The 13,934-nt window shown below is 55.0% G+C and overlaps 1 protein-coding gene across 20 annotated transcripts in view; it reads right to left on the bottom strand.

Moving 5' to 3' along the window:
- Positions 1-13,934, bottom strand: part of UXS1 (UDP-glucuronate decarboxylase 1) — a 73,939-nt gene that overhangs the window by 56,587 nt on the left and 3,418 nt on the right. For 14 of the 20 annotated variants that reach the window (XR_012325568.1, XR_012325567.1, XM_073790938.1 and 11 more), the window contains one exon: positions 834-861. The exons of 1 other annotated variant lie outside the window; for it this stretch is intronic. Coding sequence is in view for 12 of the 19 variants with exons in the window: in XM_073790938.1 (XP_073647039.1) it covers positions 834-861 (28 nt within the window). In the remaining 7 variants the exon portion in view is untranslated. Of the gene's footprint in view, positions 1-520; positions 807-833; positions 862-8,237; positions 8,342-13,934 lie in introns of those variants that run through there. 5 more of the 20 variants (XM_073790945.1, XM_073790947.1, XM_073790940.1 and 2 more) reach the window with 4 other exon arrangements.

Here is a 13,934-nt window from a genome sequence, read left to right as displayed (position 1 = left end):
CGGCGGGAGGAACTGGGTCAACACGGCCCCAGCCGCCCTGCAAACCCCACTGGACGTGAAGAGCCCGGTGGGGGCAGAGCGACCCTCCCCGGCTGCCCGCAGCTGCGCTGACTTCCCAAGCCTGCTGCCGCCGCAGTGCGACTGCCACTCTTTGACAGTCACACCAAGAAGTACAAAGTGGAGGGGGTTTTTCTTTAAATGTAAAACTGTACTCACGGCACCAAATCTGTTTTTACAATAATGCTTATGACTTTCGCTGATTTTTTTTTTTTTTTTTTTTTTTTAAGAATACTGACACAAGGATTTGACTCTTACAAGTGTCCCTCATGCTCTGCTGAGCAACACAAATAATGCTCACTCAGGCCAGAAGGTCCCCGGGCCCTCCCTCCCCTGGGACGGACAGTGGGCTCAAGCATCCACTGGTCTGCTCCTGGGGGTGAGGGCAGCCTCGGTTTCCCTAAGAGGCTTTGGAAAGGTGCCCCTGAGTGCTTTGCTCAAGCCGCCCAGAAATGCCATTTACATTTCAGGAGCCTGAAAGCTCAGGTCCGCCCTCTTCTGTCTACAAGGCCAGGAAGGCCGGAGGCGGGCACCAAGGAGCCGCCACGGCTGCCTCGAGATTCACCGTCACATCTGAGCTGGACTTGGGTCAGCGTGATAACCAGCTGCGTCCTCCGGAACACCCCAGGACAGAAGACGCGCTGGACGTGTGAACACCAAGCTCAGTTCCGCTTTTACATCGTCCTCAATCAGCCCATGACGTCACGGTGTACATGCAACAATGAAATGTATCCTCTCAACCCAAACGTAACAGCCGAGTTATTAAAAACAATTACCTCATGTTAACCAAGTTGCCCCAAATAGCTGTAAGAGAAAGAGAAAGGAGCAGTCAATATTTAAGTTCACAACATTCAAGGACTCCAACTAATACAATATTAACTTTTAACCAATATCTTAAAGTTGCCTATGAAAACTATAGCTCACGAAGACAATAAAATGCACACTTTCAAAATAATAAGTCCTGGGACTTCCCTGGCGGTCCAGCGGTCAGGACTCCGTGCTTCCACTGCAGGGGGTGCAGGTTCGATCCCTGGTCGGGGCACTAAGACCCTGCATGCTGTAATACATACATACGTACCTACATAAATAAAATAGTAAGTGCGACTAAACATCAGCGAAAAGGTGGCCCTATACACCCCTGACGCTGGCATAACCTTCTGGGGCCTGGAGTGCCACGGTGCACGTGCTTTGATACGCAGTACGTCCCCAGCCTTTGAGGAAGAGCCGGTCACGGGAATCAAAGACCTGCAAGAATCAAAGAGATCCCAGGGCCCAGTCCAACCCCTCCCCTCCAACGTCGATGAGACCGAGACTCAGAGAAGTAGAGGATGGCCTGACCCTGTGGCCGTCCTCTCTCTCAGCCCTCACCCAGCTCCCCTACATCACAGCCTCGTCTGCTGGGCCACCTCCCTGACGGCAGACAGCTGAGTAACCGCGTCTAAACCAGTCCGGCTGCCGCAGTGGATTTCACCAGGGGTGACTTTACAGACACACTAGACCACGACACGCACTTGAAGTTACTGACCAGAGTGTACCTCACAGAGACGCCCACAGAGAACGGTGTCGCTAAGGCTCTGTCCACATGCCGACACGGCCCCACGTGAGCACTCCCCCAGGGATGCGCCCCTCCCGAGGCCAGGAGCACTCGGGTGCTGCCAGACGCTGGGGAAGGCAGGGAGCAAACACACACACACCCTGGAGTCCGGGGCCGGCAGTCCTGGGAGCTTGGGAAGGCCCTGAGGTGAGGGGCGACACTAGGCATGTTCTCACTGCACCTGCTGATACCCAGCAGGGGGGCTGATGAACGTTCACTGCAGAGTTCTCAGTGTCCAAAATCATGCTCCTTGCAAGAGAGCCCCGTTGTGAACAAGGGGCATGATGAAACCATAGAAGCACAGCCCTCTTCCAATACAAGAGGAAACTATGATCGAAAAGATAATAAGTAGAAAGTGGCAAGTAAGCAAGAAATGGGAGAAATTAAAATGGAGCTGTACTATATTCGTTACTCATTATAAAACAAATGTTTATGCCTTTGGACCATGGGATCCTACTTTTGAGGATTATCCTCAGGAAATAAGTATACACACAAGAAAGCGGCCTTCACAAGTCACAGCCTTATTTATAATTAAGAGTAAACCAAAATACATTACAGTTGGGGAACTATTATATAAATTATGATATAGCCATTCACGTGATGAAATCATAAAGTCATTAAATATGACTGTAACAATTATCAAAAAAGATAAGCGATAACAGGTGTTGGTGAGGGTGCGGAGAAAAGGGAACCCTGGTTCACTCACTGTTGGTGGGAATGTAAACTGGTGCAGCCGCTACGGAAAACGGTGCAGAGGTTCCTCAAAAAATTAAAAACAGAACTACCACCCGATCCAGCAATTCCACTCCAGGCTATTTATCCAAAGGCAATGAGAACACTAATTCCGAAGGATACATGTACCTCTATGTTCACTGCGGCACTATTCACAACAGCCAGGATACAGACGTCAGGTGAGCGTCCACTGACGGATGAATGGGTAAAGAAGATACGGTGTATATACACAATGGAATATGATTCAGCCACGAAAAGACGGAGATCTTGCCATGTGCGGCAACGTTGCTGGATCCTCAAGGCATTACACCAAGTGAATGTCAGAGAAAAACAAATACCGTAGGATCTCACTTACACATAGACTCTAAAAACAAACAACAAAAACCCAAGCTCACAGGTACAGAGAACAGATCAGCGGTTGCCAGACGTGGGAGGTGGGAGGTGAGGGATATGTGGTGTGAAATGGGGTTAAAATAAGTCCTGGGGATGTCGTGTACAGCATATGACTGTAGTTAACAGCACTGTCCTAAGTATTTGAAGGAAGCTGCTAAGACAGTGAGTCTTCCAGGATCTCATCACACACGCACACAAATCTGTAACTGTGGCGCTTCCCTGGTGGCGCAGTGGTTGAGAGTCCGCCTGCCGATGCAGGGGACACAGGTTCGTGCCCCGGCCTGGGAAGATCCCACATGCCGCGAAGCGGCTGCGCCCGTGAGCCATGGCCGCTGAGCCTGCGCGTCCGGAGCCTGTGCTCCATAACCCGAGAGGCCGCAGCGGTGAGAGGCCCGCGTACCGCAAAAAAAAAAAAAAAAAAAAAAAATCTAACTGTGTGGTGATGGATGTTAAGTAAACTTATGGTGATCATTTCCCAACACACACACGCACATTGAATCATCACATGTACACCTGAAACTAATAAAACGTTATATATCAATTACATCTCAATAAAAATATGGCAACGAAACCATGCTGCAACCTGATAATGCAGGTGTGACGGCCCCAGACGAGAAAATATATCTGCTACTAAAAATTACACAGAAAAAAAAAAGACTGTCTGAAGACGCCAAAATACTGAGTTCAAATGCTGACTATTTTTTCCTTGTATCTATGTGCTTACCTTGCTTTGTAAAAAGGAGGGGAAAGGTTCTTGAGCCCCTGCTAAGCTGCATGCCCCCTGTCCCCAGTCTCTATCTGGGTCACTGCTCACCTGGGATGCCAGGTGCCCGTGAACCAGGAGGTGCAGACCCTGCGACACTTGTCCTCACTGTGGACCTGAAATGAGTACCTTGTCTCATTCTGGCTTTAGGATTAGCTCCTCATCAAAACAGCCCGGAAGCGTCCCCCTCTCTCTGTGCCAGGGAACTAACTGCGCCTGAGATGACCCAGGCCCTAAGGTGCCTTCCGAGTGGTGACAGCCTTTTGACCGTCTTCCCAAATCATCCCGCGGTTATTAGTTTATTCCGTTTTCTCCTTCTCAACCTCTTCCTGAATCTCTTTAAAATGTCTATTTTGGAGACATTTCTCGGTCCTCCTGCAGTCACCTAGACCACCTGAGAGCAGGTAAGGCTGCCCTCCCCGTCCCGGGAAGTAGACACACAGGTCTCCCGAGTCATCCCCCTGGCCCCAGCAGGGCTCTGCTTCTTCGTCTCCCTCAGGAAGCGCGGGCGGCCCGGGATCTGCCGGGGAAGACGCGCACCTCAGGAGCTTCGCCGCCCTTTACAGACGGATAATGCGGACCGTGGGCGGGAAATGCCCCTTCGCGGCACCTGGACACGTGCCCTCCTCCCCAGCTGCTCTTCCCCGCCCACCCCAGGGCTTCGTGACCCACCCCCCCACCATCGGACCCCCTTGCAGCCCCTGCTCCCGCAGGACTCCGCACCTCCTCACCACTTCAGCTGCCTTTACAGGGTCTCCGGGCACCTCGCCGGGGCACTCCATTCTCGGGACAGCGCCCCCCCCCCCCCCGCAGGGTACGCTGTGGCCCCCCGTGTGGCCATGGTGACCACGGCACACCTCTTTTTAACTGGCGGCTTAGGGCGGGTCTCCCTGCAAGAGCAGGAGTGTCCTTATTCACTCAAAACACCAAGCACGGGCAGGCCAGGCACCAAAACCAGCCAAACGGAGGTCAGGGAATGCTTTTCCTTTCTCACAAACATCACTTGCTTAGTCCTTTTTATCTTCAGAAGCAGAGCCGCCTTCTGGGCTCAGCAGGAGATGGATGCCCTGGGAGGAGAAGGGCAGCAGAGGTCCCTGGGGAGGGAAGACGAGGCTGCAGCTCAGGGTGGGCCTCGGGGGCTGTGTTCCTGACAAGCTCCCCCGAGGATTCTGCCCATGAACTGAAGGCGAGCACCACTGCTTCCCCTTAGGTAGCTGGGCCCTGGTTAGCAGGTGACCAGCATCACTCAGCGTGGTGAAGGCAGCAGGGTTTCAGCACCAGAGGAAGCAGGGGTGTGAGGGGCAGACGGGCAGGGGAGAAGCGAGCTGAAAGCAGAGGACAGGGCGTCAGGATGGGCCGGGAGGTCAGGGCGGGTGTGACACGGGTTTGTCACAGGCTAAGAGCTGGGGGGCGGCTGCGGGAGGGATAACGGCTGGGACAAACGCACTCTCGCCTCCCTCTCCATCCCACAGTGACGTGGAGAGGTATCTAACGGGGGGCAGGAACAGACCCTGAACAGACCCGGCCTGGGTCTCAGGACAAGGACAAGGTGGCTCAGGGACTCGGTGGCGCTGGAATGACGCCAGGGCCCTTGCAGGGGCCTTCCGGGCTCACCATTTCCAAGTCCAAGGTCACACTGTCACTCCCACATCACAGCTGAAGACCAGAGCCAAGAGGAGCACCTGTGACTTGTCAGGTCACCCCACAGCCGTGTGACAGGGCCATGCGGGGGCCTCCTTCCCAGGCCTGCATAGCCCGTCTAGGGCCCGGGCTCATCCCCACTCCCACGGAGACAGGCGCCTTGTTTTCCCCAAACCGGCTGCTAAGCTCATTCCCCCCAGACGCCCGTGGGACACGTGATCAAACCCAAACTGAGCACGGAGACCTCGTGAAACCCTCAGGGCCACGCAGCCCACTGACCGAGAAAGATGCTCCACCTGCGCAGGTAAGAAACGCTTCATCCAGAGGCGGATTCACAATGGAAACCCGTACCGCCCAGGCTCCTGGGCTCATCTGAACCACGCACCGTCTGTGGAGAAAGTTCCAGGACGCTGCAGTGCGGGCGCCTTCCCCTGGCCGCCCCTGCTCCTCTCGGGTCCCGAGACAGGGCTCAGCAGAGGCCAGGCCCAGCCCGTCTGCTGCACTCCGCAGCGTCAGCGTGATGTTCAGAGAGCGAGACCCTCCCTGGTGCCACAGGTGACACATCCCATCAGAGGAGGGGTCCTGGCCCTCCCCACAGTCTGGGCAGCCCGTCAGAACCAGCGTGCATGTGGGCCTCGGTTGCTGGAAACACCGGATCCTGCAGCCCAGGGCCAGCCGGCAGGACCGCGACCACCCGAGGGCAGACAGGTCACCCACGGGGGCTCCAACAACCACGCCGGCCGAGCTGTCCTCAGGGGCAGACTTGCCAGCCGAGTCTCCGGGAAGGGGACCCTCCAGCCCCGCTGTGTGAGTCCCAACCGTCAGGCTAGACGCCACCAGAGAACAGACTCTGCTTTTCAAATTCCCACCCCACAGACCCATGAGGGTGGTGAAACAGCCGCTGCTCTGTGCAAGTCCTGAAGGGGTCGGTCACGCAGCGGAACAACCAGAACCAGAGCACAGGCAGGTGCTTTAATCTCCCATCGACCCAGGATCCGGGCAAAGTTCCTCCCGCCTGGGCAGAAAGGGTGGCTGAGGTCCCAGGGGCCCCCATCCCTGTCACACAGGCTGCCCGCCTTGTGTGATCACAGCATCAAACGCGCCCAGGAAAGAGGAGCCCTGCTCACCTCCCACGAACCCTCACAACTCCGGCCCCCGAGGAACAGATACAGACCCTGCGGTGGCTCAACTGAAGGCCTTCAAAGCAGACAAGGACACGCATCCTAAACCGATCAGAGGGTTCAAATCACAAGATACTATTCTGTTTAAAATTCTCCAGATAAGGCAGGGGGCTGTCAGAGGAGGAAGCTTCCCCGCCTCCAGGTCTCCCTAAAACCATCAGGTGGCTAAGGGTCAGGCAGCATCACACACGAAGGGCAGCAGCCACGGAATGGGGAGCCCTCCTGCCCCCCGACCCGAGGGGAGCTGGCCTGGAACCCTGCCCCCCCGGCCCCCCGACCCGAGGAGAGCTGGCCCGGAACCCTGCCCCGCCAGCCGGACCTGCGTTCATGCCAGCGGTTACACAGAATGGAAGCTGCCCGGATGAGGCGGTCTGGGGAGCCCCGGCAGGCTGGCGACTGGCGTCCTTCCCAGGCCACGCGCAGAGGCCCTGCGCCAGCCCTGCTTCCCTCCCGAGACACCTCCTCCAGGACGGCCTCCAGGACGAGCCCCAGCACAAGCCCTCCAGCTCCCCACCCCGCAGCCTCCAGAGTCCCAGCTGGCGGGTCCCCAAATGCGGCACAGAACACCTAAGTGACTCACACCTCCCCAGAGACTTTCCTAAGAAAGCTGCCCCAACATTTCCATGGGAAAAATCTTATGCCCCAAAGTGGTTAAAAACGCAAGAACCTGTGGGCGTTGTAGGTAACATCAGTCCCTTTAGAAAGTCTTTACATGTAAAAAGGTCACTTATTAACTGAGATGAGAGACTTAGTAGAATCCATTTCTGCTTGTTCACACTAGACACACGTTTAAAACTTCATGCAGGTGTATTTACGCATAAGACAGTCTGAGAAACACAAGGAAGGCCTTTCTAGGCTCTGGTATCACTGCAATTTCCACAGCCCGCAGGGAGAAAGTCTGAAATAAGTTCCCTAAGGTCTGCAGGGGAGCCGAAGTGTTAGGTCCGTCCAGGTCCGTCCAGGTAGGGCAGCACCACACTTGCAAAGTGCAGGCTGACCCATGAGATCCCCAAGCCGGTCAGGCAGTAGAGACCCCAAACTCAACTGTCATCTCGAGGACTCCCGCTGTTGGAGGAGCCCGGAGAGGGGACAGCGCCCAGCCCCCGGGACCCTCGAGGTAGACAGGGCAGAGGCTCATTCAGACCAGAGCTACACAGCGTTTCCCCGGAAGCCCGTCGGAAATGCAGATTCTCAGGCCCCGGCAGGGCTCCCCAATCAGAAACTCAGGGGGTGGGGAGCCACCGGGGTTTAACAAGTGCTCCGGCCGATCTCCCCGCAAGCTGAGAGCCCACCTGTTCCCCTCCCTGCTCAAGGCCTCCGAAGGCTCCGTGTTCTAAGACAACCGTTAAACAACTTCTTTACAAAACAGACTCTCAGACATACAAAATAAACTTAGTTACCAAAGGGGGAAGAGGGGAGGGATAAATTAGGAGTTTGGGATGAACATATACACGCTACTGTATACAAAATCGGTAACCAACAAGGACCTACCACATAGCACAGGGGACTATATTCGATATCTTGTAATAACCTACAATGGAAAAGAATCTGAAAAGGATATATGTATACGTATAACTGAATCACTTTGCTGTACACCTGAAACTAACACAATACTGTAAATCAATTGTACTTCAATATAAAATAAAAACTAAACTAAGAAACCAAACCGATGTCACAAGAGCCCTGCCGCCTCTCCCTCTGTGATGGGCACAGCTCTGGGCGCCCCTCCCCCCAGGTGGCCGGCAGACCCTCGCGCTCCTGCCCCAGCGAGTCCCTCGAGCCCACGGCCCCGGTCCGGCCCCCTCGTCAGGCTCCGGCCAGCGCAGGCCCCGCGTGGCTGCGCTTCCATGTCTGCCCTCCCACGTGACACTCCTACCTTCTCTCCAGGTGACTCGTCCCCGTCCTGCCCCTGCTCCGGATTCCAAGTCTCCACATCACTCCCATCGCCCCCTCCGGTGATCGCGCCCCACGCGTATTACACGTACTGTATTATGTTCATCCCACACAGACAAAGGCAGGAAACGGAAGACGAGGAAGGGAGACGTGCATGCACACACGGAAGTTCCAGCGTGCGGGGTTCTGCGGGGTGCCCCCCTCAAAGCCAGTCCCACGGGACACCCCGCCCGCCCCCCGCCCCCCAGGGCTCCGTCCCCGCAGCAGGGCTCCCCCCGCCCCACCAGGCTCACACCTGCCAGCCCACGCCCGGCAGGCAGGAGTCCAGGGAGGGTGCAGAGCTGCGAGCGACACCCAGCCACAGGCCCGGGGGGCAACACAGGCGGCGCTTAGCCCCGAGTCTGAACATCTGGGGCAGGTGGATCACATCCTGGCTCCTCAGCTGCACGGCTCTCCTCCAACAGCAGCTCCTCTCGCTGAAGGGTTCCCACCCGGGCAGATCTCCAGCCTTGCCTCCTGGCCCCGAGGGCCCCCAGTCCCTGCACCTGTCACCTCCGTCCTGGGCTCCGGGGTCCAAACCCGTGCACCTCTCCACCCGCTGACCCCCGGGCCTCCAGGGCGCCGCGCCCCTCACAGCCCAGGCCCCTCACCTCCCTCCAAACACCTGGACCACGTTCTTAAGAACCACATGGGGAAACGGAAAAATCGTCCTAAGATCTGTTTCCACCCCCAGAACACAGCTGACCCCAGGGTGCGGGGTTTCCACACCACCAACCAGCGCTCCGGCCCCCTGGACGCCAACGAGCTGCCCTGAGCGCAGACCCCGCAGGTGAGGGGCTCAGGCCCACAGGACGGCACACTTCACCACCACCAGGCCCGGGGCCACCTGTGCTTCTCACAACCAACTGGCTGCAAGTCAGGGCTCCACGACCCCCTCCTTGGGTTTGATAATTTGCTAGAAAGACTCACAGGACTCAGAGACAGTCTCCTTACGACAGCCGGTTTATCAGGAAGGACGCAGCTCAGGAACAGACGAATGGATACTCTCAGAGGGACCAGAGCCTCCACGGCCTCTCCAGGCAGCACCCTCCCAGCTCCTCACCCACCGAGGAGCGCGCCACACCTCACTGTCGACGACTTTTTACAAAGCTTCCGGAGGTGGCGGGGTGAGGCTGACAGTGACCTGCCCCGTTCCAAGCCAATCTAGGGCCCACCCTGAGTCACCCCCAAGCAAAAACTCAGGGTGATCAAAAGGGGCATCTTAGGAACAACAGAAGACACCCCTATGGCTCAGGAAACCCCAACGGTTTTAGGAGCTCTGCGCCAGGAACGGGGACCAAGACCACAGATATCTTCCTGGGAACCACTCGAGGCACGAGAAAACAGCTGCAGCTTACCTCACAGAGGACAATTAACACCCCCGATGTGTTAAGAGCTCTTAAAAATGAGGGGAAAGATGACCAAAAACTCAACAGAAAAATGGGCAAAAGCTGAACAGTTCTCGGAAAAAGATACATTAGCATCCTTTAACCCTTGGAAAGATGCTTGACGTCACTCCTAGGAAGAGGATGCACACTAAAGGAGACACCACTTCTGCCTGGTGAGCTGTCCACAAGCTCTGACGGGGGTGTTCTGGGGCATGGCTCGGGGGACCACACGCACAAGCTTACTCGCGGCAGCAGTGTTTCCAAGAGCAGAGTGTCTGAAACAAGGAAAACGCCTTGCTCAGGAGCCTGGCCACGGAGAATGCAGGGCACACACACAGGAGATACACAGAGCAAAGGTGAGCTCCGCACGCCGATACCAGAGCCTTCCAGGGAATACTGTGCAGGAAAGGAAAAGAGGGCGAACCGTCCATGTGATTCACTACCTTCTGGTAACGATGAGTAGCAGGTGTGTATATACACACAGCCTAATGCCTGGATTTGCAGAAAGAAACCAACGATGCATAAAATGGACTAATGACAGTGGGAAGAGGGTGGAGGCCAGGGATTGCAGCAAGACACGTCTGCACATAGCTTTTTATTCAGTTTGACTTCTGAACCATGGAAATGGCTTACACACTTTAACAATCAGAAAGAAAAGAGAAATCCTAAAATAAACGGAGCACAAACAGAAAAATAAACCTGACTTGTATCAGGCATAGAAAAACATGTTTCATGGAGCTTTTCAACACAATAACTGTACACCCTGAGTAAGACAGATTCTAAGGACAAAAAGAACTACAGAGAAATTCTGAATTTTCTTAAGCTTGTCGTTGGTACTGGAAACGAGGCAATGATTCTGAAACCGGCATGGCTGGCAGTAGAGAGCAAATGAGTTTTTCCTGATGTCAGAAACAATATTTTCATAGTGGGAGGGAGGAAATAGCAATATGGGAAGTGGGCAGGGGAGGAAGAACCCCGTTATGATTTAAACTGGGGGCATCGGCATAAACTCAACTGGAAAGAATTCGCACCTGTCCTGGCTCTGTCCACTGCGAACGCTGGAAGCAAGGACACCTCGGTGAGTGCTCAGACCCTGAGTTCTAACCCATACTCTCCACTGAGAGGAAGCAGGGCTCCTTGTAGAAATGGCTGATTCCAGGTTTGGGGCACAGAAAACACAAGATGAGCCTGGAGCATCTGGAGATCAAGGAAGTGCTCAAAGATAGAGCCTCTAGTCCATAGTGACTTTAAAAAAAAAAAAAAGAGGGGCATAAATTGATGGTGGTCCTCAAAATATGTTCACATCCTAATTCCGAGAACCTGGGAAACTGACCTTACTTGGAAAAAGGGTCTTAGCAGGTGTAATCAAGGATCTTGAGACCAAAAGGCCACCTTAGATTATCCAGCTGAGCCCTCGAACCCGTGACCAGTGACCTTATAAGGACGGAGGGACCTGACAGACAGCAGGGAAGGGGCCACCGGACCAGCACCGGGAATGAAGCACCCGCAGCCTGAAGGCGCCTTGAGGGGACCACGGCGGCCCTGCCGACACCTCGACTTCTGACTCCAGCCCCCAGAATCGTGGGAGAATCAATTTCCCTTGTTTTAAAGCCGCCTAGTTCCTAGCAATTTATTACAGCAGCCCCCAGAAAGCTAACAGAGAGAAAGACGGAGGGAGGGAAGGAGGGAAGGAGGGAAGGAGGGAAGGAGGGAAGGAGGGAAGGAGGGAAGGAGGGAAGGAGGGAAGGAGGGAAGGAGGGAAGGAGGGAAGGAGGGAAGGAGGGAAGGAGGGAAGGAGGGAAGGAGGGAAGGAGGGAAGGAGGGAAGGAGGGAAGGAGGGAAGGAGGGAAGGAGGGAAGGAGGGAAGGAGGGAAGGAGGGAAGGAGGGAAGGAGGGAAGGAGGGAAGGAGGGAAGGAGGGAAGGAGGGAAGGAGGGAAGGGGCAGGCCTCGGTCCCTCTGTCCGCAAGAACGCCAGTTAATAAACAGAGGAGGATTTACAGGATTAGGAAGTTGCCGCTTTTGTGATCCCAACATAAAACCGATCCAGGCGAGGACTGGTAATGGATGCTGAGCGCGCTGGCTTGCAAGTCTCCGAGATCCCCTGGCTGGGTCCTGGGAACGTGGATCCCGGCAGTCAAGTGGCCGGCAGCCAGCCCCTCCCGGCATCAAACTCAGCACTGGTAGTGGACAAGCCTGATGTGATGCAAATCGACCAGCGTTATCATAAAAATATTTACCTGAATTTAATCCTGAGGAAACAATCAGGTAAGTCCAGAAGGTTGGACGTTTCTAAAGGACAACCAGCCTGTGCTTTTAAAAGGTAAATGTCATGAAAAAACAAGAGTTAGAGGCATAACAGCGATGTGTAAACCCTGACGGGATCCTAGATTAAAAAAAAAGCAGAAAAGGCTATAAGGACATTTATGGTACCATGGGGGCGGGCGGAGGGAATTCAAATATGGACTGCATATCAGATGATACTATTTATTGTTAAATTTTAGACTATGATAATGGTGATCAGATTACATAGAAAATGCAGATCTTAGGAGACACGTGAAGTATTTAAACACGAAGTATTACGATGTCTACAACTTTCAAATATTTCAACAAAGAAACATATGTAAAAATGAAAAGAATGAGCAAATGAGGGGGAAAAAAGAACTGGCATATGTAGGCCGAGGGTTATTTAGGTGCTTGCTGAATTATTTTTTCAATACGATAGAAATCAGGTGTGGAAATTCTTACAGTAGATGTCGAGGGTCAAAACAATTTCCAGGTTGCCCCTCCCGGCCACCAAGAAGGTGGGGGGAGATTCTAGGCTCCTATTTCTGGGCCTGGGGGGACCCTGGGAACTTGCGGTAACAAGCGTAGTGACCCCTGGGCTCAGGGGAATCTGGAAGCACCACTTACACAAGTTCACCTGTTTTCCCCTTTTTTCCCCTTTTCCCCCAGGAGTCCACTGGCATCACCAGCACCTGTCTGCTTAGTGACTTAACGATCGCCAATTACGCAGGGCTAATCAGACCAAGGGGAAAACTGCTCTCACAGAACTCCCAGCTCAGAGAAGCATGACGTCTGTTATCACACGTGCAGAGCTAACACATGTAAAACATGCTCGCATGTGGTTTTCAGGGGTGATTTAGCATCTTTTTGGTGGAATAACAGGGACAGGATAGGAAAGCACCACAAATACGGTGCCCTCCCAACAAAACCCAGGGCACACCCAAACCTAAATGAGCACTGTTACTGTCACAACTCGCGTTTTCCAGAGCTGAAGGAGTGCCTCTGAAACGTCAGAAAGCAAGCTTCACCTTTGTTCTGCTGTTTCGGGTATAAACCAGGGCGCACAGGGGGATGGGGACAAGCGCTTTCGGGAGGGGAAGAAGAATGAAGCGGGCAGAGGAACCAAGAGACGGGGAGCGGGGGCGGGTCGCGCAGAGGAGGCTGGAGAAGGGCCCTGCCCGCTGCACCCCGCCGGCTCCAGCCCCGCCCGGTCCGTCTCTGCAGAGGGGAGGGCAGAGGGTCTGCGGCACGGGGCCCCGTCAGCCGGGGGACGATCAGGGTACGACTCAGCCCCGCAGCCCTGCCCCGGGTCCCTGGGATGCCCGGGAGAGCCAGCACCGCCGCCCGGAGGATGCTGAACGCTCCACCAACCAGTGAGGCAGCTGAGGTCCATGGGGCAGCCGGGGGGGCCCCCACCTGCCCAGGATCGATCGTGCAAACAGAGCAGACGGCCCAGCGTCCCGGGAAAGCCTCCAAGGAGAAAGGAAGCCACCGGGGGAAGAGACTCTCCAGGGGAAGAAAAGTGAGCAAACAACCACCGTTCAGAGGAGACCCTGACACAAAGACCACACTCTGGTTTTTTAAATTCGGGGAGAAAGAGAACGCTCCTAAACAAAAAATGATAGCAAACATAAATGTTCTCACTAAAAGAGTTAGACGACAAAATTTCCAAAAAGTAGGACCAAAGTCTACAATGACAGAAGAGACGAAAGGAAGAGGAGCAGACCAGGCCACCGCACCCCCGCAGGGTACCGCTCCAAAGGACAGTTCGGAAGGTTCCCAGAACCGCAGAGCGAGGCTCCTGGGCGGCCAGGCTTGGAAGCACCCGGCACGTGCGCACACGTCACCAGCCGGGCGCGCATCCCTGGGCGGGCGGGTACGCAGGTGCCCCGACCCCCCTGCGGCACGGAGGCCTCACTCTGGGAGGGGCTCCACATGCCCAGCACGGCGGTCCTGAAGGAGGCCAGTT

This window comes from Tursiops truncatus, chromosome 14, assembly GCF_011762595.2.
Source record: "Tursiops truncatus isolate mTurTru1 chromosome 14, mTurTru1.mat.Y, whole genome shotgun sequence".
Taxonomy (NCBI): Eukaryota; Metazoa; Chordata; class Mammalia; order Artiodactyla; family Delphinidae; genus Tursiops; species Tursiops truncatus.
Note: the sequence above shows the minus strand (reverse complement) of the source record. Positions and strands in the feature narration are given on the sequence as shown.